At 32.8% G+C, this 25,005-nt stretch overlaps 1 protein-coding gene and 1 pseudogene across 1 annotated transcript in view; both read left to right on the top strand.

Annotated features, from left to right (window-relative positions):
- Positions 1-11,507, top strand: part of LOC128176988 (ubiquitin-like modifier-activating enzyme 6) — a 42,279-nt gene extending 30,772 nt beyond the window's left edge. Inside the window, exons 8-28 of the mRNA XM_052843492.1 lie at positions 1,056-1,134; positions 2,667-2,744; positions 3,128-3,205; positions 3,765-3,813; positions 4,103-4,132; positions 4,455-4,560; positions 4,918-5,023; positions 5,356-5,445; positions 6,014-6,094; positions 6,588-6,716; positions 6,857-6,908; positions 7,356-7,419; positions 7,534-7,603; positions 7,796-7,867; positions 8,128-8,248; positions 8,839-8,918; positions 9,324-9,437; positions 10,343-10,470; positions 10,847-10,934; positions 11,080-11,174; positions 11,340-11,507. Of these exons, the coding sequence (XP_052699452.1) occupies positions 1,056-1,134; positions 2,667-2,744; positions 3,128-3,205; positions 3,765-3,813; positions 4,103-4,132; positions 4,455-4,560; positions 4,918-5,023; positions 5,356-5,445; positions 6,014-6,094; positions 6,588-6,716; positions 6,857-6,908; positions 7,356-7,419; positions 7,534-7,603; positions 7,796-7,867; positions 8,128-8,248; positions 8,839-8,918; positions 9,324-9,437; positions 10,343-10,470; positions 10,847-10,934; positions 11,080-11,174; positions 11,340-11,460 (1,831 nt within the window). The 3' untranslated portion in view covers positions 11,461-11,507. The remainder of the gene's footprint in view (positions 1-1,055; positions 1,135-2,666; positions 2,745-3,127; positions 3,206-3,764; positions 3,814-4,102; positions 4,133-4,454; positions 4,561-4,917; positions 5,024-5,355; positions 5,446-6,013; positions 6,095-6,587; positions 6,717-6,856; positions 6,909-7,355; positions 7,420-7,533; positions 7,604-7,795; positions 7,868-8,127; positions 8,249-8,838; positions 8,919-9,323; positions 9,438-10,342; positions 10,471-10,846; positions 10,935-11,079; positions 11,175-11,339) is intronic.
- A 7,144-nt stretch (positions 11,508-18,651) lies between these two features.
- Positions 18,652-25,005, top strand: part of LOC128176987 (ubiquitin-like modifier-activating enzyme 6) — a 31,422-nt pseudogene continuing 25,068 nt past the window's right edge.

Genomic DNA, 25,005 nt, shown 5'->3' with positions numbered 1-25,005 from the left:
GCTTGCTACCCTTTGAAACTTTAACTTGCCATTAAACATCTCATTTTTTAAATAATGTTTCAAACGATTACATTAAATGTGTTCGGCAAATAGTTTTTTTTTTTAACATTTTTTTACTTTCTTTTTCAAAACACGTTTTATATACAGGCTGTCAATCACAACACGCTTTATAACAAAAGCAGAACTGAAATATTAGTCAATTATAATCGTTTGACACCATATCACATATATTTTCAACTCGCAGCAACAACGGAAGACCTTATCGTGGCCACGAGCTCTGCTCTAGTTTGAAATCTATTTACTTAGTGATATTATGTTCATCCCTTAAAATATGATGAATTTTAACATGTATATTTCCACTTAAAATAAACAAATTATGTCGATGTAATTAGTCTTTAGGTGAATATTTTAAACTTCAAATGAGACCTAGCGACTAATCTAGCGGTCCGTTCAATAGACCTAGATATATATACGGTCTAGCGGCTAGGCTAGCTACTATGACCTTGAACGCAGCCCTGAACTTGTTATTTTCTGAGTCAGAGGTCAATTTCATTCTGTATATTATCTCGCCAAGCATTCAGTGTCGTGAGCTTATTCCCATAGAATGGTGAGAAAGTGTTTCTGAATATTTTTATATGAGTTTTAATTATATTGGGAGAAATGCAATACATGTACATGTATATTTTAAGTTATCTCCCGCTAAAATAACTTAATATTATTGTTTTATGATATTTCTGGGCTTATGTGAATATAGTAAAGTAACCGTGACACAAATAAATTTATCATAATGAACCTCATATACATGGCATCTTTGTTATTGTTCTATAAAACAAAGATTGTAACATAGATATTCAAGGCTCTCTGAAAAATCCAGGTCCTATATATGTTTTCTCCTTTATTTGTATATCTATTAGACTAGTTATTACTAAAAGATATAAGCAGCAATTTAACTCTTATCTCATTTGTCTGAAGTGAATTCACATTGAGAAAATAAGTATTTCCAAAAACTTCTATCTACTGTAGGTTCTAACAACATTAATTTGATATGCTTTCAGACATGACAGATATGATGCTCAAAGAATCTGTTTGGGACAGAGGAAATGTGAAGAGTTGGCCAAGCTGAGACTTTTCATGGTAAAATTTCCAGGTTACAAAAACTATAATCAGTTTGAACTGTTTATTTTTATCTCTTTACTTGTAGTTCTCATAACATTGAGCATATAACAAAAACGAGGGTTGTTTGGAAATTATTGAGACATCACAAATATTTCCCTTTCTTAGTGATAAGTAATATTACAAATTAATAATTTGTTTACAACGGTATACAAACAAGTTGATCAATGGTTGGGGTACTTGTCGCAGGCCCAAACTTGAACTTGAAAAAATTTAAACATCTACATTTTAAGTGTTGGTAGACCTACAATTAATGATAAAAGAAATTGGATTGTACATGTTCATTTTGCTATTTATTGTGCCTAACTTTTGTGCAAGTTTCACTTGTATTCGATTTGAAATACAGAGATAGTTCAAAAAACGTACCGAGAATAGAAATCTGAATATGACGGTTTATTGAAATTTGACATCAAGGTTCAAACAGTTCAGCAAATATACATCAAATTTGTGGGAATCTTGAGAGAAGACCTTGTCTTGCCAAATAATTGCTGAAACAAAAACTATACGATGAAAAGGGGTCAAAAACTTCAGTAAATTGGGGTTTATTTATCAATTGCTTTACTAAAATTAAAACAAAACATCAAGTATTTTTTACACACAAACTGATTTCAACAGATCTAATATATATTCAGAATTAATGTAAGAGACGTTTCAAAGTAGTTGACTTTTGGGAAAAATAACTAGATTTTTTCACAAAACAAAATCAATAATGGAGATAATATGTAACTGATGCAATTTTTAAATAAAAAGAAAGTTTGTTGTCTTACCAAGAATGAATGAATGATGTCATAAACTTCAGAATATTCCTGTTGATAAAAGGTATCCTGGTTTTACTTTCATGTGAAATTTGAACGACTTATCTTTTTTCCCCAAGGGAGTGAGAGTAAAAGTCTTAATAATTCCCGAACAACCCTCGTAATTATAATTAACAACTTACACTCTATGTATGAGTAGAGGAATAAACAGATTGGTACATAATTAAACAATAAAATTCTTTCTTTGCCAACTCATGCGGGATATAAAGGAAGCGACACTGCAGAAAATATACTTAACCTCTATAATGTTCAAGAACTCGAAACCTGCTACTTTATCAGAGTAGTTTTCATGATTTTTTTTAAATATTAACAGATAAAAAGCATAGATCAATTAAATTGTATTGATTCATTGAAATGCTATTGTTGTATTAATTCATTGAGAAAACTGTCATTGTGTTGAATCATTGAGAATACTATCGTTGGATTGATTCATTGAGAATACTGTCGTTGTATTGATTCATTGAGAATACTGTCATTGTGTTGATTCATTGAGAATACTATCGTTGTATTGATTCATTGAGAGTACAATCGTTGTATTGATTCATTGAGATTTTACTATCAGTAGATTTTTTAAGAGTGATTGGCATGTCCCATTTTACCTAAGCCACTTTTATATTTTGTAGGAATTCAGGTATAAAATGTTTCAAGTAGTGAATGAACCATGTTATTATTTTGTAGGTGGGATGCGGTGCTATTAGGTGTGAAATGTTGAAGAATTACGCTCTGCTGGGGATAAACCAGAAAGATAGAGGATGTGTAAGTATTCTAAAAATAGATCATAAGATATTGATTGCATGACAAAAGTTACATCAGAATTCCGATTTGATAGTTTTAATTAATTTATATTCTCTCTCAGTTAAATTGACCAATTCCATTTCCCCTTATAGTCACTGTGGTTACCTATTGCAATTGTTCTCTGTCCATTGTCCAGTGTGTGTTAACAGTTTAACAGAATCGAATAATGACTTTTAGTATTCTGACAGTAAATAAAAAAGATAAAATGCAAATTTTGAAAGAAAATCTGCAGGCCTGTGAGCCTTTTTGTCTAAAAATAGACTGAAAAGTTGTGTTTTGTCTGTTAGCATGTGTATACAATGTTGTTTCTTTTCGTGTTGATGTATAATATTTGGTCGTTGTAGATTACCATTACAGACAACGATCTGATTGAAAAATCCAACCTCAACCGTCAGTTTCTCTTCAGACCTTCTGATATACAGGTACACTTTGAAATTACCTTGGCAGAAAGTTTAGTTTATTGTTTTTCATCTTTTTTATGTCTTAATGCCCTATTTAGTTTGTCTCTTAATGCCTGATAAAAGAAAAATAATTTGAAGGATAATTTTTTTTTCCTATATTTTAAAACAATATTAACTTGGCCATTATTATTTAGGAATTTAGAGTAAATGTTCCGTCGCTTATTGCAGCTACATTCCCAAGATTACAGTTGAAGATTTTTACCATGATTACAGAAAGACCAAACCCAGCTTTTAGTTATTTTCAAGTAAAAATCATTTTAAGAGGCTTTTTTAGAAATATTTCAAAAATTATATTTTTACAATTATGAAATTAGAAATTTGCCCGCTTTAGCACCTTATTATATTAAATTCCTTCATTGGTTGTATCAATATATACTGTTTTACTATATCAGGGGCATGAGAAGAAACTTTAAAGCTTAAGAACCTAGCTACTGAAGAATTCAGATGTCTATAAATTTGTTACTTTGTACTAAATTACATATGTAAGTGTTAAGAAATGGAGTGTTTTTCTCTGTTTTAGAAACCAAAAAGTACCACTGCAGCTGTTACTGTTCTGCAGATAAATCTAGGTAAATATATATCATAATGATTATCATTCAGGTGTGAAAGGTAGAAATAAAACCATATCTACTGGTATGTACATACAAGAAACCCTCTACTAACAATTCAACAACTTCAGTTAAAAGCCGAGGCATGATATTCATGATGATATACAACTCAGGTTTTATAACTAGAAGTAATCACTTTGTTCCTCACTGAACAATGTGATTAACGCTAGAATAAAAATAGACAAGTGTATGGCTTAATAGCAACTATCATTTCGATGGATTTTAAAATGTTACATGTTTTTACTTGTAGAGCTGAATATAGAGGCACAACAACAGAAAGGTACAAGTAAACTTATTACTGTCAGTTTATACCTTAACATAATGCTTTATAATTATGTGTGTATTCATTAAATAAGTTGATAGACCTAATGTTTATTACTGTCAGTTTACACTTCGAGTACCTATATAAACATATGCTTTATGTTATTTAAGTTAGTAGTCCTAACTTATTGTGTTGCCATTCTATGAAGCCTACACCGGACCTAGTGAATGTTATAACATTAGGGTTTTCTCCTTTTTTCAAAAAACATTTTCTGTTTCAATTCGTATGAATGTGACAAAATAAAAGAACAAGGCACCATGATTTGTTGTTTGGTTTTTAGTGTGTCCACAGACAGAAGACAGGTTTTATAACGACGCCTTCTTTGAGAACCAGGATGTTGTGGTGAATGCCCTTGACAATATCGAGGCTCGACGCTATGTGGACAGGTGAATATAAAGCGTATTGGCTGTAACTACATACAGTTACCAAACTTAAAGTTATTATTTGATTTTAAGGGCAACCTTTGTTTTGTTCATTCAAATTTAGAAAAAACATACTCAGCATGTAAATTCAGTGAATAAAAATAATGTGAACCCAGACCAAAATTATACATGTAATACATCTCTTTTCATATCAAATACACAGTTGTAAATATCTAGCTAATCAGCTTTCATCTGTAATGCTTTTAGTAATGATTATTGTCATTTGTCTATTTTGCATTCACATTGTCTGTAAGGCATAATTTAAGGTTTGAATAAGGTTTACTTATCCCTTATTAAACATACTTACTGGTGTACATGTAGTCGGTGTGTGACCAATCAGAGAGCATTGTTGGAGAGTGGAACCCTGGGAACTAAAGGTCACGTACAGGTCATCATACCTCATCTCACAGAGTCCTACAGTAGTCAGGTTATCTACGTGTATTAATTTCTAGTTTATCATAAAAATCAATACATTCTCTGTTCAAGCATTTCAAACAATGAGGCGATTTATAGTTCAGAAATAGCTTTTCCTGGTTTCGTTGAAGAGAATGATCAGGAAATCTACAACACGTTTTCCAAAAATAAAAAAAGTAGGATGAGCAGTAATAAAGTTATTGTTTTTCCTGGGTTTTTTAATTTAACAGAATAATCCTCTTCGTTTAAAAAAGTAACAGGAAATATATGCTTGGTTTAATCAAAAGTTTAAACAATAGGATGAGCTATAGTTTATAAACAGCTTTTCCTGGTTTCGTTGAACAGAGTGACCCTAGTGATGAGAGTGTTCCCTACTGCACCTTGAAGTCATTTCCTGCTAATATTGAACACTGCATACAGTGGGCGCGAGACAAGGTACCAATGAAACACCCATGACCAATATACACCCTGAGTTAAACTAATCTGATACAAATAATGCATCCACTCCAGAATGGCTAATGTACAGCTTTTCTGCCTTTCTAAAAAGTTGAAATGACATTTAAAGCTTTCTTGTTTCATTTTCCCTGTGAATATACAATTATTTAATTGATTAACATTCAGCAATCGGGATTCAGGGTAATGTTTTTTCTGCATAGATATTTCAAAGGAAAAATGAAGTAATTCATTGTGTATATTTACATCTCTCTTAAATTTTCATTTAAAATAAGTAAAACTATACTAACATTGTTTTATCAAAGTTCAAGCTATACAATGCATATATTGACTTTTGATACTTGAACATGCCATGCTATTGGCTCATTTGAACTCATTATAACAGGATAAAAATAAAACATGATTGTTATGGCAACAAAATTATCTACAAAATTCATTTCTTAAGAAATATAGGGAAGAATACTTTGTGGATGTTTATTCACTGAATACTATTTTGAAAAATGTTGAACTTTTTAAAATAAATACTGTATTTTTTACCCCTGTATTTCAGTTTGAGAGCTCCTTTGCCGTGAAGCCGGACTTGTTCAATAAATTTTGGAAACAGAATGGACAAGTGACTGAAGTTATTCAAGTATGTGTAAAAAAATTGTAACTTTACTTTATAAATGTATTTTGATTATATGTTTTGGCTTAGTTTTTAATTAGTTAACATATAAAAGTTTTCAAATAGTTATTACATGTACAGTCCACAGAGCTGGTTATTTAGGCAGATATTAGTTTTCAGAATTGTGAGCGATCTGGGTATGTCTATCTTTTCTCTGTTATTTTAGCAATTTTGTAAAAAAAAAAATTTTATGATTTTAGCAATAAAACAATTTTTTTGTTATAATTTTAGAGATTCTATAATTATGCACCAACTTAACTGATTTTAATGTTTGTTTGACATTAAATTTCATGTGTATTACTGCCATATGCATTAGTTTCAGCAAAACTAAATGAAAATAAGTCCACATTTCCCCAAAAAGTTAATGATATGTAAGTCATTTTTGCAAAAATTTGTTCACACTCTTTGTATTTGTCTTTATTAGTGTAATATTTTGATATTATTTAATATATATATTTAGAAATTGAAGAATGGACAATCACTAGATGGCGCTGTCCAGGTTAGCAAAATGGCTGCCAACAGGAGGGCCACCTGGTGCCAATGTGTACAGCTAGCTCGCCTCAAGTTTCAGAAATACTTTAACCACAAGGTATTGTATTTATGAAATAGATTTCATTTCTCTATCAATTCAAATAGGAAATTCAAATTAAAAAATAAATGAAATTCAAAATGGAAATCGTTACTTTAACTTAATTAAATTGACCAATTCTCAATTTTTTGGGTTTTCAGGCAAAACATCTCCTTCATGTGTTTCCTCTGGACACAAAGATGCAAGATGGCTGTAAGATTCCATTTTAATTAAGTGAATGATGAGGTCAAAATAAGTTTGAAATCAACACATGATGTCCCTTTAATTAATGTCAAACTTATCATTAGTTGCATTTGTACATTTATTAATTAAAGAATGAAATGTTACTTCATTAGGGGAATCAATTTTTACTGGGCATCAACTAATGTGACTTATCTTAGTATACAAATTTAAAGATGTACTTTTTGAAGATTAAGAATAGAAGCATCAATCGCTGAAATCATACAACAATATTTTGAAACAGAAACAGTCACATTCCTACGAAATAGGCGAAAGAAAATGATAAGAATCTATTCATTTCATCTGTGCTTGTATACCACAGAATAAAAACCAATGTTGTATTACCATATTTTGTTCTACATTCCTGAAAATTCTGCATGCATCTTCACTTCTTTTATGCATTGTTGTATTTGTTTTCAGCTCTATTTTGGCAATCTCCCAAGCGGCCTCCGATTCCTCAGGAATTCAACATTCAAAACCCTGTGTAAGTCGAATTTCATATTGATATATAATGCTCTCCCTATTTTAAACATTGTGACTTGGTGCTTGACAATAAAAACAAACAAACCCTTTATTGTGGCAATGTTTTCAATTCCAGACATTTCCAGTTTGTTGTAAGCACAGCTCGACTTTATGCTGGAGTCTTCAACATTCCAGTCAGCTCCGAGGTGAGGTTTTTTTTAGAGAGCCTCATTGGAAAAAAAATTGAATTATTCTTAAATTAAAAAGTGATTTTGATTTTCAAATGTGTGAAGAGACCTCTACTGCCTTCACTTGTGTAAATCGTTGTGTAAATAAGAAAAAAGAATCAATAGATTACTGTAATGGCTTGTCTTTAATTATGATTTTGTGTGTTATAGGATACATCATTCACAACTATAAACTCAGTCATAGAAGGCATGGACATTCCTGACTACCGACCAACAAATAAAGCAAGTTCTGTCAACCTACTGTTGTTCTGTTATACCAATTCATTTGACAGGACTTATTATTAATAAGTTACTAATCACTGATTATATTAAAAGATTGTCGTATAGAACATAAGAAATTAGATAATCATAATCTGTAAGATAAATATATATATATGATATTCTATCATAATTATTTATTGTCTGATGTAAAATAAAAGTTGATATGTTTGTTGAATTTTTAAGACAGAATTTTTTAGAAGGTAGTTTTTTTTCTGTTATAGAGAATTCTGACCGATGAATCTGTCTCTAAACCAATGGACGACACAACAGGAAGTGGGGATGATTTACTGGACGCCGCTAATCGCCTGCAGGCGTCACTTTATAAGGACAAGGTCACACACGGTCAGTTTGTCTCCATGTCACTTGATGAAAGTAAACACGTATGAAAAAGATATTATCATTCTTATTCAAGAATCTCTTATGCTATATGAGTACATGTACATGATTGTAATTATATTAAGATTAGATACCATTGTCTAATGAAGTTCCTTGTATAATTTCAGTGTTGAGTCCAATGAATCATTAAGTTCCTGTGTATAATTTCAGTGCCGAGTCCATTGTCTAATTAAGTTCCTGTGTATAATTTCAGTGCGGAGTCCATTGTCTAATTAAGTTCCTGTGTATAATTTCAGTGCTGCGTCGAATGAATCATTAAGTTCCTGTGTATAATTTCAGTGCTGAGTCCAATGAATCATTAAGTTCCTGTGTATACTTTCAGTGCTGAGTCCAATGAATCATTAAGTTCCTGTGTATAATTTCAGTGCTGAGTCCAATGGATCATTAAGTTCCATGTATAATTTCAGTGCTGAGTCCAATGAATCATTAAGTTCCTGTGTATAATTTCAGTGCTGAGTCCAATGAATCATTAAGTTCCTGTGTATAATTTCAGTGCTGAGTCCAATGAATCATTAAGTTCCTGTGTATAATTTCAGTGCTGAGTCCAATGAATCCCGTCGAGTTTGAGAAAGATGATGACACCAATGGTCACATAGACTTTATATCTACAGTAGCGGTCAGTGTCAAATCAACAGCAAACATAATTTTTTTTATTCTTTTCATGACATTTATGTAATCAGTTGCTATGATAACACATCGTTTTTATGTATTAATTTTGTATATTACAAAATTTTGCTTGTGAAATTAAAATTTGTTTCAATGAAAATGTAATTCCTTTAATACATTTGTGACTTGTGATTATCATTATGCGTTTAAAGATCAGAGTTATGAATGATGTGCAACTTAGTTTTTGATGTATACAGAACCATCAGAATTACAATTTGTTACTTGATTTCATTAATTTCATTTTTTAATCAGATATTCCCTGTATTAGGTAGAGTCAGGATTGATTGAATAATGTAAATATGTGTACATGTATACCATTACACACATATAATTACATCATTGACTTTAATTGTAGAACTTACGAGGAGCTATGTACAACATTGAGAGCATTGACAGACTGCAAGCCAAGAGAATAGCTGGTAGAATTGTTCCTGCCATAGCCACTACCACGGCGACTGTCAGTGGATTGGTCAGTATTTCTGTCATGTGACCGCAGTAAGATATCATCAAAATGTCAGTTTGTCTATTGAGGAAAAAACCAAATTAAAATGAATTTTTATGAAACATGTTATTTGCTTCAGGTAACCATAGAGCTAAATAAACTGAAATGTTCATTAGCCTAAGGGCTTCCCTCTTGCAGCATTCTATAGCAATTAGTCTGTCTATCCATCATTCTATCTTTCCATCCTTATGTCCATTTGTTCATCCGGAGCAAATATTCTCCCCCCTTGGCCCAATCTGGCTCATGCTTCACCCACAAAGTACCTTTGGGTAAAGGTTGTGCAGTGACCTAAAACCATGTTTTCTAGGTCTAAGTTTAATGTCATTATATGCGATATCTTCATCTGGGGCATATCTTCTCTCCTCTTTGTCCAATCTGGCTCATACTTCACTCACAGAGTGTCTATGGTCAAAGGGTGTGCAGTGACCATGATTGAAATTTGTAGATCAAGGAGGAAGGTCATATTGGACCACGCAAAGATCCTTTATTCAGAGCATATATACTTTCCACTTAGCCCTATTTGGCTCGTATTTCTTATATACAGAGCTTTTCAGTAAAGAGTGTGTAATGACTTTGAACCAATTTTTAAGGTCAAATGTGAAGGTTATAGCAGAATGATATGAACAATCCTTGTCAGCAGCATGTCTTTTCTCCCTTTGCTCCAGTCTGGCTCATACTTCACCAACCTGGTGCCTTTGATTAGAGAGTATGCAGTGACGTGAATGAAAGGGAAATTGAATTACAAGTTCTATGCAACCTGGAAAATTTTTATGTGATAGGTCAAGGTCAAAGCAAAATTCTCTGATATTGTTTTCATCCTGGTCACCATCTCAATGTTGTCTAGTTACAGAATTTATCTCTTTTTGCTTCAGGTCACCATAGAGCTGATTAAGCTGTTGGACAAATTACCCCTGGAGGTGTATAAGAATGCCTTCCTTAACCTTGCTCTTCCAGTAATTGTACTGTCTGAGCCAGGACCGGTGGAGAAAACTGTGATAAAGTAACTATGTTACACTGCTAGAATGATGTATACCTTTTCATTATGGAAAGTTATACATGTAATCTATTTTTTAAATGTTTTACTGTATATTTATCAGATTCCAACAAGAATTGAACGTAATTTTGAAATATCTTGGGCCACAAAAAGTGATTAAGAATTGAAAAAAATGTCTATTGCAGACCAGTATATGCTGATGATCTGGTTTTTAAAAATTGCACTGGAGGCAAATAATGAAATGTCTTTATTATTACAATGTACTTTAATTATTTCCTTGTCTCTGGTTTGTGTATTTATTACAGTTGACAATGAATCCTATTTAAAATAATCCTTCAATGAAAACATTATTTTTCATAAAACATAACAAATTGAATTTCAGAGAGGGACTGACAACAACCATGTGGGACCGGTGGGAGGTTCACGGAACAGCCGATTTTACACTCCAGCAATTCCTTCAATACTTTAAGGTAGCTAATATCTCTTGAAGTGATGGAGAATGAGAATTTTTTCAAAGACAGTAAATCTCAAAAAGTACCGTAGTTTTGTAATAAATCAAAGGTTTTGATGATAATTGATTTATTGATAATAGATAATTATTTTTCCAACCTCCAGGATAAATACGGGTTAGAGGTCACCATGGTCAGTCACGGAGTGAAGATGGTGTATGTACCGTTTATGCCAGGCCATAAAAAACGTCTGCCACAACAGTGAGTATAGAACAAGTACTATACATGTAGATTCCTTAGTTTACACGAGTACTTAATTCAATTATTCAGCTGTGTTGTATTAAATCATGAGAATTATAACATCACAATTACCAACATTTGTTATACATTTACAATGGTAATCACTAATGATGCTTTTTGTTGTAGAATGGTGAAGTTGTTAAAACCTTCTTCAGGACAGCTGTATATGGACCTGATCATTAATTTAGAAGGAAATGAGGACGACGACATTGCCTGTCCGCCCGTCCGGTATTACTTCAGGGTTTAACGACGGCGGATTATAGGACCATCTTCTAGTGCTATTTCATGACTTCTTTATTTATATATGGTTTTATAAACTGGATGACAATATACAGTGGAGCCTCACTTATCCGGACACTTTTGTCCCCAGGCCAAATCGTCCGGATAGGTGAAGCGTCCGGATATCTGAATTGTGATATTTACCTTTAATATTTATGGAAACATAACTCATAAATTAATTATACAATTAAATATTTTATTTTGATAGCCATAAGCACTACAAAAAAAGTTTAGATTTTTTTTAAATTAACAAAACAAAATATTGTTAAAAACATTATTTAAGGTATGTTTTTTCCACAGGAAACTTAGCACTACATTCTTCAATGCAACACATGTACATGTACATAACAATCACTGTATTAAACCGATAACTTAAATACATTCGCATAACAAAGCGAAGAGAAGAAAGTCGGTGTTCCACTTTACGCTGACAAATCTAGCGGTGATCGTAACTCTCGCTCTCTTGGCCGGGGGTGTTGACATGTTTGAAGCTGCTCAACATTTGATGATTGAAAATGGGTGAAAATCTGTATATATTCCCTTATTGATAATTGTCCAAGCTATTTTTTCATTGACAGAACTTACCCAAGCTAATTTTACGTATCCATCTTTCTATAGAGTTAATTGCACCCAAGCGATTTTTACAAGTAGCGTGAACACTCATCCACGCCATGTTTGGCATAAATTATTATTACACTGTTTATTGAACACACGCTATAAAATTAATGTCGATACCCTGAACATCCCAAGCGGTCTTAATAACTATCGTAAACAGAACTCAAATTATCAAATATTTCATTTCAATTACGTTTTAAAATGAATAGGCGTACGAACGATCTAATCATACTACGATTAATAGAATTTTAATTCAATCAATAGATGACTTTTTTAAACACAAATTAAACAATTTTCATGACATTTTAATCAAACAATAACAGTTCATAAGTTAAATGGCGACAATTAAACATGTCGCATCCATGGTTATCGTAATATCCTCGGGCGAGTACATAGCGTGACACAGGTGACCCCGATTACCGGACGAAGGCATTGTTTAAAACCAACAACCAGTGTCAGATGTTTTTACACCAATTTGCACTTGCGCATAAAAAACTTTTGTGCCCCCGAACACTTAAATGTGACCGTCCGGTTAAATGAGGTAAAATTTAAAGGAAAACTGTATTATGTGGTAAAATTTGACCGTCCGGATCCGGAACGCGGAATTCCGGATAAACGAGACAAATTATTGTGTAAAAATTCCGTTCCCAATAAAAATCGACCGGTAAGTGAAGCGTCCGGTTATCTGGCGTCCGGATATCTGAGGCTCCAATGTATATGTTATTCATATGTTTTGTTTGTGAAAAAAATGTTAGCTGTGAATGAAATACATGTATATCTGTATTCAGCAGAGAGAGAGAGAGAGAGAGAGAGAGAGAGAGAACTGTCTATATATAGGAAGAATATATGTACATTTATCTTGATAATTGATGAGGTTTTCATATTTTGTTTACCTTCATTGCCGTCTGTTATACACATTTATAATTTACAATAATTGTCAGTGTATTTGAATGATAAGGTTGATGTATGATTGGTTCTAGTCTTAATTAATGTTCCTTCTCGGTTTTGACTTTTTTATTCAGGCATATAATAGTAATTTTGATATAGACATTAGGTTTAACTTTTTATGCTTCCTTGCACTGTGCTACTTGTTTACAAGTTTGGGAGAACTGCTTGTCCACGCCTGAAAAAGACCATCAAAGATTAAGTAATGGAGACAGAAATCACCCCCTGTTCTATATTACTCCAGAAGTCTGATTCAGAAACCATTTCAAACTGTAATGATTATGTTTTAGATATGAGTGATAAATTTTATTATTGCTATAATATCTTTAGTTACTAAAATGTAGATCAAGTTTTGTAATTTATTGTTGAACTGCATTACTTCACAGTCATTGGTCGGTATTTTTAATGAAAACGATCTTGTAACAAAAAGGAATATACTGAACCGGAGTATTAATGATACGAATTAAAATTATATGGATATTTCATATTGGCTTTTTATATTAGCATTTATTCAGAAACATTAATCTTAGTAATAGTTTTATGGAGAACATGAACAATTTAAGTAAATGAATTTCCTCTCTTTAAAATCCGCGTTGGGGTTTGTTATTGTTTTCTGTAATAAAATTAATTTTGTTTTAATGTCATTAAGTAATAACAAAAAAAATTGAAACTTGAAGAAGGAAGAAAAAACATAATTTGCACCTGATATCTGCAAGGCCTGGGAGCATTAATATCCAATGGCCATTCAGGGTAATAAAAAAAATATTGAATTCTGAAATTAATAAGTATTCAAAACATAGCATCTACCTCACATATGCAGTTAATAAGATATTTTTAGATCATGTACATAAACTTGCAATGCATGTAGAGACATCGCATATATTTTCCTTGATAGTTGAAAATACAATGAACAGCAACTGTAGGTAAAGTAAAAGATCTATTACAAATTATTTCAAACATTCTTTTAATGACTTTAATGATTCATTTGTCGGTCGGGGTAAATGTCTCTTATTACCCCCCCCCCCCCTCCTCCTCCCCCTCTTCCCTATTTGATGGAAATATATATGTTGTAACTACCTAAATATAATATACTGTTTATATTCTGTCACCTTAAAAACAACAGCCTGGTTATTTTAGAACTATAGAATACGTGTATACTGTTAATTGTATAAACTTGACCAGTTTAAACTCATGTGTCTTATTTTCACCTAGATAAGTACAATATCAAGACGCCTAAGAATTGTACAATATTGAATGCCATTTTTCATTGTGACTGTAATACTGTTTTACTTAAGAAATAAACAACGTTATTTAGTGAACATTGCGTTATGAATAGCAACTCCTCTGCTGGCATATTCCATGATGCGCGTTAGCCATGTTCACTAAATAATCGTTGTTTATTACTTATATATGCATTTTACCACTCGCAAATACTGGTACAGTACCAGTTATTGGCTAAGACCAGGCCCCGAGGTTATAAAACTTTCTTGAGTACGAGCTCGTACTCCAAATCGTACTCCGTGCCCCAAACCGTACTCGTACTCAAGGTATCGAGGTTATAAACTTTTTCATACTCATACTCGTACTCCGGCTGAGTACAAAACGGCGATTTTCTGAGTAAGCTATGAAGCTTTCTCAAAGTCGTACACAAGACATTTAATCTAAATAAAATGCAGTGCAAACATATAATATTGTTCATATTGTAACGTTGCTGTATTATACGCTATAATTTAATCATATTTACATGTATATGAATTAAAATGGAAAGTTTTTACCATTAATGACATACAGTAAAACATGCTTATAACGAAGTGCCAGGGACGGGCGATTTTACCTCGTTATAAGCGTAATTCGTTATATCAATCGAGTTTACAACATGTAATAAAGTTACGGGGAATAAAAATCACTTCGTTGTAAGCATCAATTCATTATAAGCGTGTTCGCTATAACCGTGTTCTACTGTATCTAGAATAGATAAAATGGGGGTGAATTTAAGAGTAAGGGCGAACTGCAACCAAGATTATCAAAATAACTTTAAGATAGTTTGCTTCATTAATTAATGTACATATACATGTAAATCTACGTACAAAATACTACCGTTGAATAGCTCGACTTTTTAAGAATTCTGTTTTTAGTCAAATACTACCCATACACCCTATCATTTAAAACAAAGAAATCAATGAACATGTATCGTTATTAATCAATTTCAATCAGATGTACTTGCTGGGTCCCTTTTTTGATTACAGTGAAAATGTAGGTTAGTTCTAAACATTAACAAAGGATGGGGGATGCATAAAAGTCTAAAACTTTCTATTACTTACTTATTTATCAATTATCATTTATGTTGCCACAAAACTTGGAAAGGGAAACATTTTATAGAACAAGCGATAAATCAGTGGCGGAGTAAAGGAGGTCGCACCCAGCCCCCCCCCCCCCCACAGCCCTAAAAAATTTGTCCAAATAAAGTTAAATCATACTCCTTCTGGCAAAGAAAATGTACAACTTGCAAGTCTTAATTATCTTTTTTTTTAACTTGGGGGATTTCTCTACATTAGACTGATTTCAACGGTGCAATAAGAAGAAAACGCGTGTGTTCAATGGTGTAACTAAACCCTCCCAGAAAAAAATGTATGTAATCGATTGAAAATACATGTACTACTTGTGATAAAATAGCTTCTTCGCATTTTCATGTGAGAGATTTTTCTCTATATAGCTTAGCTGTGGGAATATTCATCTCTTAAATTATTTTCATTAGCAAGTAACTATCTAAATAATTCATATAGTTATTTCTTTTTTACCTAAAGTAACCTAAAATTAACACATGTATTTCGAATTTTAAAGATGAATAGGAAAAGGCTTGCTCAAAAGATCAAATGACGTTACATAAGATTAAAAATGACACGGTACGTGTATATGTAAATTCTAAACACACATTTTCAAGCCTTGACTAAGTGAGAAAAACTTGAACCATCAATGAAACCCCACAAAAAGGGTTACAGCAACTTTAGTACACAGCTTCCTTGAACACGTTGTTTCGGTTTAACGTAGTCCTCATAGTGGAAATTTCAAAAATATTTCAATTAGTGAATTTTCTTAAATTCTCGTGCACATTCCCAAAAATATTGAAATGAGAAACTTACGTGTGTACTTGGCTATTGGCATATGTTCATTGATGCAATTCCAACCCCACCCCACCCCACCCCTTCAAGATATTAGATGTTTTTTTCTCACAAGAATTAAGGCAAGTATAGTATGTTGCAATTAAATTGGAATACCCCTATAATTTCTTTAGTGTATACTTTCTGAGTGTGAAAATAAACGGATCCTCTCAGTATTTTTGTGATTTTCCCAAGTATATGTTTATATTTTTGAATTAAACTCTTCCTGTTTTTCCTAATACAGGAACTGCTCACTAAATATCTTAAGAGATATCCACTTGGGGGCAGGAAAAATTAAGATATATCGAACTAAATTCTATGTTGAAATACTCTCTTCATATCCGTGTAAATTCTTACTTCTTTCTTCTATATTCATATCGTTCCTTACAATATAATTATACTTAATCATCACATGCATGAATCACTATCTGAGTCTCATGAGAGAGAGAGAGAGAGAGAGAGTGAGAGAGAGAGAGAGAGATTTGACATAAACACAATTTGTTGATAATTTTACCAAATACACTGGATTTAACGTCTTTGTTGCTCAAAAATTCATAACTTATAGATGCAGACACATCTCCATGATGAAGAAGGTAATATGTACATGTAAATAATGTGTTACATTTTGTTGATAATTAATTAATCTGAATACATGTACAGTTTGCCTACATGCCAGGACTATTTACATGAATTACGGTTCTATGTCTTTCTCCAGAGACGTAAATTTTCATCGATCGGCTTTTGAAGCATACTCCAAATAGTACTCAGCGGAGAACGTACTCCAAAACTTTTATAACCTCGGTTTTTAGAGCCGTACTCAGTGGAGCACATACTCGGAGTACGGAGTACGAGTTGGAGTATGAGTATGGAAAAAGTTTTATAACCTCGGGGCCAGTAATCGGCTAAACTGGGAGTTCGGGTTTATAGCACGTGACTATCCGAGATTGTTTAATTCAGTCGTCTGTTTCGAATAAAAAAAGTAAGTTTGCTTGAAAACTTTCTTGAATATGATTTAATTAACCATGAGCTTGAACGATCATTGTTTACCGCTGGTTAACATCTTTGCACTTTCAGCTGTGGGGGAATGTGAGGTAATAAGTGAAAACTAGAATATGACATCTTTGTAATATGTTATTATATACCTTCTTTGATTTGCCATAATATCAATACATATCACATGTAGAAACAAAAGGAATTCATTAAACTCTGAGACATTTATGGTGCAGTTGAACGCATGATTGCACAATATTGTGTATTTGAACAGTCTACGATTTTGTTTATTACCGTATGATAACAAACGAACAATTTTATGAGTTTTGTTTATGTATCATTTAACCCCTACTACCTTAAGTCTGACCCAAAAAGGGACATAACTCAAATTACATTATGCAGAGTATGAAATCAACATGTACAGGGATTTTACTATGTTATTATCGCAAAGCCGATAACTGGTACAGTATATCGTAAAACATGGCAAATTCGGGGCGTGCTAAAAAGTACAAAAACAAGATGTTTTAATTTCTTAATAATGATATACAATATAACAGATGGCTAAACAAGGACATCATCATTTAAAGTATGTCAAATTTTATCCAAATATATATAGGCCTATATAAAAAAAACAATGAAATACGAAAAAAAAAACCGTTAAAGTTTGGCAGATAACTGGTACAGTGCCAGTACCCTGCATTAGCATAGACCTTGACATATAGCTATTGCATCAAAAATAAACGTTCAGACTGCAATGTATTTTCTTAAATTCACATAGATTTGTTAACAAAATCAATGATACGTTATATCAGTAATTGCTTTAAAATGTTAATAATTTAATTCTGGTCGTAACGCGCTTTCTGATTAGCTAAAGAAAAAAATACGCATGACGTTAGGTTTGAATTTTGTAAAATAAATTCTTCATTTTGAAGGTCAATTGACCGTTTTTATCTACAGTGAAGAGTAAAATAAATGAATTATGAGCAGTGAATTCAATATTTATTTGTTTAATACGATATAAAATGGTTTGAAACAGTTTACGCTTTTTCATTAACCGCTTGTTTGGTTTTCTGGCCAGTGATTTTTCTATAGCCAGCATAGGTCCGAAATTAGGCCCGTTCTAATTACAAAGTTCTATTAAAGTTTTTTTCCCCAAATTAAATCTGCACTTTGCCCCCATAATTTTGATGCCAAAAATGTTAATTTCTTTGATTTTTCCCAATTCAAAAGCCAAAGTTCCATTTTTAAAAGTAGAGAAAATTCACAAGTGTGAACATAAACTAGGAGAAGACATACACAAAATTACGGAGAATTGGGTCCAATTTACTGAGCAGAAATAAATTTGATTGAATCATTGTGCAGCTAGTCAAATTTTCTCTTTGCACATGCATGTACCAATGATGTGCTAATTAGATCTCACACTTCAGACTATCCAAAAACTCTGAATTTTTAAGTTTTTGTTTCAGTCGACAGCGCTATGTCTTAGGTGACTCTGCAATGAAAGAAATGGCAAACTCTGCCATCCTTATCTACGGCATGGGAGGTTTAGGAATTGAAATTGGTAGATAAAAATAACAGAGATGTACTTGTAGATTTAAAGCTTTGTCGGTTTACATGTGTTCTCACTTGTCAGTTTACTAATGACCCCAAGATAAGAAAGGTTTTATATGATTATCAAATATCATAATTATGATCATAGAATCTCAGCATAAAAAATGACATTGAGAATGGTTTATCTTTACAATTCTAAGCAACATTAAAGTTGTGATCTAGAGTTTTATAGACCAAAGTGGATATCAATGGAATGGTTAAAAATCAAATGTGGTATGTAATTGACCGTCTTTTTCTTTTACTTCTTTTGTTCTTTTGTTTCTTTTCAGCTAAAAACATTGCCTTAGCTGGAGTAAAGGTGGGTTTTTGCATGGAAAGAATAGAATTTCAATTGATATTTCATTGACTTTGATGCCCATGTAATAAGGATGTATGAAATATTGATTTTAATCTCCAAGGAACTGTCAGAAATCAGTGTTATCCTAAACCAGTTTACACATAGAAATTGACCATCCAGGACTGTAAACTGGCTGAGATTCAGGACCTGGGGACTCAGTTCTTTTTGAGAGAGGAAGATGTCGGCAAAAACAGGTCAGCATTCATACCGGTATTAACATTGACAGAACCAGTGTTTGTCATATAGCAACACGTTTACACAAGTTCAATGGATAGGACATTGTTTAGTTTATAGATTGGTTTCATTTCACATATCAACTACAGCATGCCAGATAAATTTATATCGCCTTTGAAGGTGCTAGATATGTCGCACACAGCAATCTTGTAAACTTATTCAAGAATTGTTCGTTTCTCTGCACAACTGTTCAACTATAACACATTGCCTAATTATGCCCCCCTTCGAAGAAGGGAGGGTATATTGCTTTGCTGTTGTCCTCGGTCGGTCGGTCTGTCGGTCGGTCCACCAACAGTTTCCGTTCATTTTCTTTGCAGAGGATGAACAGAGTTATGGCTCTTGGACGTAGAAAAATTCATGTTATTTGCAGTTTCCGCTCATTTTCTTCGCAGAAGATGAACATATTGATATGAAATTTTGTATACAGGTTTATCTAAACTATATCAAGGTCAAGATTAATTTTGGGTATGATAGAGCGATTTCTGACAGAGTTATGCCCATTGGACTTAGAACAACTCCAAATATTTGCAGTTTACGTTCATTTTCTTTGTGGATGTTCCAAGGGAGGGGGCATAAGTGTTCCACAAACATCTCTTTTTTTTATTTTATTTTCATTTGAAGCTTTTCACCTTGTCCTCTTAACAATTTTTGATATAATCTGTCTTTTTTGAATGGTTTGCTTTCCAGAGCTAAAGCCAGCAGCAGTAGATTGGCAGAACTGAACCCCTATGTGTCTCTGTCTGCCTTGAAAACAGGACTAGATTGTGATTCAGATCTGTCGTATCTGGCTAGATATCAGGTAACAGTCTCATCAATGTCACTGATAAATATTGGAACAATCTAACCTGCCTCACAATATTATATCATTAGACATCGAGAACCTATCTCAGTTCTCATTTATCTCAGTACTGTCTAGATACCAGAAACAAAAATCTCATTTATCTCATCAACTGTTTAACTCACAATATCAGGTTTTATGTGAACAAACCCATAAAGTATCAAGAAAAAATTTCACCTTCTCCAAAAGCAGTAGGAAACAGGTGTCTTACCTTCCCTCTTGTAGACGACTGCTAGGTAGCAACCTCTATTTATTCTTCCCTAATTAGTCCCATGTCTAATAATTAAATTGAAATAGTTAAGCTTACCGATTGACTACTAGTGATCAATAATGGTCTGACGTGCCATCAGTTTTGACCGTTTTCTTTGTTATGTACATTCTCTGTATTTCAATACAGGTAGTTTTTGTGTTTTTAGTGTGTGATATTGACAGAGGCACCGTTGAAAGTCCAGATTCGTGTGAACAACTTCTGCAGACAACATACCCCTCAAATAAGAGTAAGTATTGAACATTTTTTGGACAAGTGAAGTTGATTTCAGACAAGTAAATAACATTTTCCTGGAAGGGAATTTAAAACAGTCATTGTCTTTTCGCAGGATTCTGTGATGTTGAACCTGAAGACTTTAGCCATCTTTAAGAAATGATTGTTTGTCCCCTCCCACCTTAGTATTTAGACTCTGAGTTGTTAAAGAAAAATGCATGAAGTAAACTCTAAGCTTTATAAGGGAAAAATGAAAATGGATCTGGACATGAAATAAAGAAAAAAGATGCAGCTCAAGACGTTGATACTAAATCTGATTTTAAGAGGACCATATTTTGGTCATTCGGTTATGATAACCTTTAAAGTTGACAAGCAAATAATTTTGTATTAATGCACAAAGAATTTTTTCTGAAATTGTTATACAGTCATGCTCTGCATGGCTCCTTTTACTTTGTACTGCAGCCAAATTATTTCAGTTGACCCAAATTTTACTTTCTTTTGCACACAGTCGAGTACAGCAGTAATACATAATAAACCAGGAAGGTACATAAAAGATTACAGTAATCAAGATTACAACAGCTGACAAATTTTAGATTCTTTTTTGTTCTATTTCATTTTTTGAGGATACATGAATTCTTGGACAATTTTTCTGTCAATAATTTCAGACTTTTGATTTTGTGGATTTACTTTGAAATTCACAAAAAAATTGATGTTCACAGTATATTGATGAAAATTTAGTATGATTTGACAAAGGTGATGTGTTTTGAATATTTTATATCGTATACTTATAGAAAATATACCCTTTTCTGCCCTGTGCGATATAAACTGAAAATTCGCCTAGGGGTGTGATATAAACCCTAGGGGTGTGATATAAGATTTATATCACACCCCTCTCCGGCAATCTTCGGATGTTATATCACACCCCTTTCCGTTAATCATTGGCTTTTATGACGTAGAGATCGATATGCGTCGTTCAACTCCGATCTCCGAGTATGACGTCAAAAAGTTACTTCGACGTCAACCTAGTATACAAACAGCTGGCGCAAAAATTTCATGGAGTTTATCAGAGATGGAATATATGGAAACAGAGCGATTTGTTAACAATAATAATTCATCACATGATGTTTTTATTGTTTCTTTAATATTTTCTATAAGTATATGATATAAAAATCATAACATGGCAATTTTTATATCGCATCCTATATTAGCCCGAGGTCGCGGTATATCAGCCCTCGAGCCTGACGGCTCTCGGGCTGATGTACCGCGACCTCGGGCTAATATAGGATGCGATATAAAAATTGCCATGTAATAATCTATATAAAATTTTGGATAACTTTGATGACGATTTCAGTTTATATCGGCCGACGTGTTTGGAGTGTGTTGTGGGGCTTTTTGTGACTTTGGTGATAATTTTGAAATCACTGATTTGGACGGTGAGGAACCGAAAGAGATTTTCATCGAGAAAATTATCAAGGTGAGAGTTTGATGTATTGTGCTTAAAAATTACTGATGAGCAGAACAAATTGTATCAAATGACTTAGACATTTAAGTTTTAACTAATGACATGGCATTAGTTCCATGTATTTGACAAATACTCTTTAGTATTTTTGGAGGATTCTCAAATACTTGTTTTGAAACAGCAAACAATAACCATTTTAAACAAATAGCTCTACATAAAGATATAGTAAAATGGTAAAATTGTTTAAAAAACTTAAAATTAAAGATTGTTTTCTTTGCTGCAAGTGGCCAAAAATATAATGTGTCAAAGTTGAAGGCAGATATCCTGGATAATGTGTTGGCCCCCAGCCTCCTTATATGTTTATGAGTTGTGATGAAAATATTCTCAATCATAATCATAAATGTAATTATTCTTTTTGAAAAGGGAAAACCTGGTGTTGTTTCATGTTTTAAGAACAAAATGCATGGATTTGACACTGGTGATCATGTGACATTTAGAGAAATAAATGGAATGACCGCCCTTAATGGTTGGACTTGTCAAATAAAAGGTAGGCTTATTTCTAATACTGAAAATTAAAGGTGGGCTTAGGGCAAATGACTTGTCAAATTAATAATGGCCTGATTGGGAAGACTTCAGTGACTATTATGTAAATTATGTTAACATCCGAGTGTGTGACTCTTTCAGTGTTGTCCCCATACACGTTTGAAATCTGTGACACGACAGGAGAAGAATTCGCTACCTACAAACATGGTGGCATTGCTCGTCAGGTCAAAGTGTCCCAGAATGCCTCGTTTGTAAGTAGACATTACACATTGTTAATTTAATACATATGCTGACATGTCAAACAAATGCAACATCCTATTTTGTAAAAACTTTGGGAATAAATTTCTACTATGAAAAGGAAGGCGGTAATGATATCTACTCACTCCATTATTGGTTGATTTACAACACATTATCTGAGGCCATGGCTTCCTTTTTGTTCTGCAACTGCTTTTTATGAGTGGGGAGTTGATTTTCAAATTGATATTGCAATGTTTCAGCAGTTGCATTATACCATGCCTTTTTTTGCTTGACAGTTGATCATCTCTAACTATACCACACCATTTTCCCCTTACAATTAAGGTCAGACGCGACCTATCTTCCATTTTTTGTCCCCCGCCGCAACGCATTGTGGGGACATAGAAATGCCGGGCGTCCGTCCGTACGTCCATGCGTCCGTGTGTCCGTGCGTCCGTGTGTCCGTCCGTCACACTTTTTTGTAAGCGCTCTCATGCCTACAAATTTTGACAGATTTTCATTAAATTTATACCAAATGTATATACCACTATTACCTTGGTCAAGTTCGAAAATCAGCATTGGTCGATACTTTTTGTTGGAGTTATGAGACTTTGATCGCAATAACGACTCTGTTTTATCCAAAAATTGACCTTGTAAGCGCTCTCATGCCTACAAATTTTGACGGATTTTCATAAAATTTATACCAAATGTATATACCACTATTACCTTGGTCAAGTTTGAAAATCAACATTGGTCAATACTTTTTGTTGGAGTTATGAGACTTCGATCGCAATAATGACTCTGTTTTATCCAAAAATTGACCTTGTAAGCGCTCTCATGCCTACAAATTTTGACAGATTTTCATTAAATTTATACCAAATGTTTAAACCACTAATACTTTGGTCAAGTTCGAAAATCAGCATTGGTCGATGGACTCAATACTAGTATACTGCTTGACCGGCGGGGGACCCAGGAATTCTATTCTTGTTCTATTTTTTGCTATCTCCACAATGTGAAGATTTCCACTAAGTAATTCCATAATTATATTTTTATGTTATATGATACTTTTTTTTATTTTAGATATAAGTTGTTCAATTGAAAATGTATAAAATGACTTTATTTATAAGCATGCAAATGCATTTTGCATGCTATTTTAAGGAAAATTCTAGATGTTCTTGCTCCGGAAAGAGCCTGGTAATTTTGGTAAGTTAACAGGTTTAAATGTTAATAAATAAGGAATAATATATCAAGAAAAATTATATAAAATTAAGGAACGTCTCGTGTGTCCATTAGAGTTTTGAGGATATGTAAATTTATTGTCTTTTCAATACAATTTGTTGTCAAATATTTAATATTTTATTTCAATGAACATTTGATTTTGTGATTAAAAAGTTCTCACTAAAAGTGTCTGAAAACAAATACTGGTGAAACTACATGTATTGCTTAAATTTTAATTTTGTCTTATTGAAACTCTTTCTCATGCATGGTATAATTGCCCCTTTATCAACAGCTACTTTTTATTTGAACTTTCTTGTTAAACCTTATGAATTGTTTAAAGTCATAATACTTTTTAAAAGAGTTTTATAGCTTAATTTACTTACGTTTATCTTATAGAAAGTACTACAATAATGTAACAAGATCTTGTGTTATGTCAATTATAGTCTGATGATGTATTTGTAGAAATCTCTGGAACAAGAAATTCTGAACCCTTCGCTGCTTATTCCAGATCTGTGTAGGTTTGAAGTAAGTCCTCATCAGTAAATAAGTAAATCATCCAATGAGATTCTGCTGGGGATTAAATCACTGTCCATCTGTCTGTCAGACCTATCATTAATGTTTAATGTATTTATCATACTGATTAATTAATAGACAAACCTTTATGATGCAGCAGTCATTTCAGATTTTAAATATTGATGAAATTGCAAACCTTGATGGTGCAATATTAAGAAATCACTTTAATATTGATATCAGATAAAATTAGTTACAGTGTTGCAGTCATAAGATATTATTTTAATATTGTATTGATATAAGATACCGGTACAAATACGGTAGTTCAGTAGAGACAATT

This window comes from Crassostrea angulata, chromosome 3 (genome assembly GCF_025612915.1).
Source record: "Crassostrea angulata isolate pt1a10 chromosome 3, ASM2561291v2, whole genome shotgun sequence".
NCBI lineage: Eukaryota > Metazoa > Mollusca > Bivalvia > Ostreida > Ostreidae > Magallana > Magallana angulata.
The sequence above is the reverse complement of the archived record's forward strand: the minus strand, read 5'-3'. Positions and strand labels throughout refer to the sequence as shown.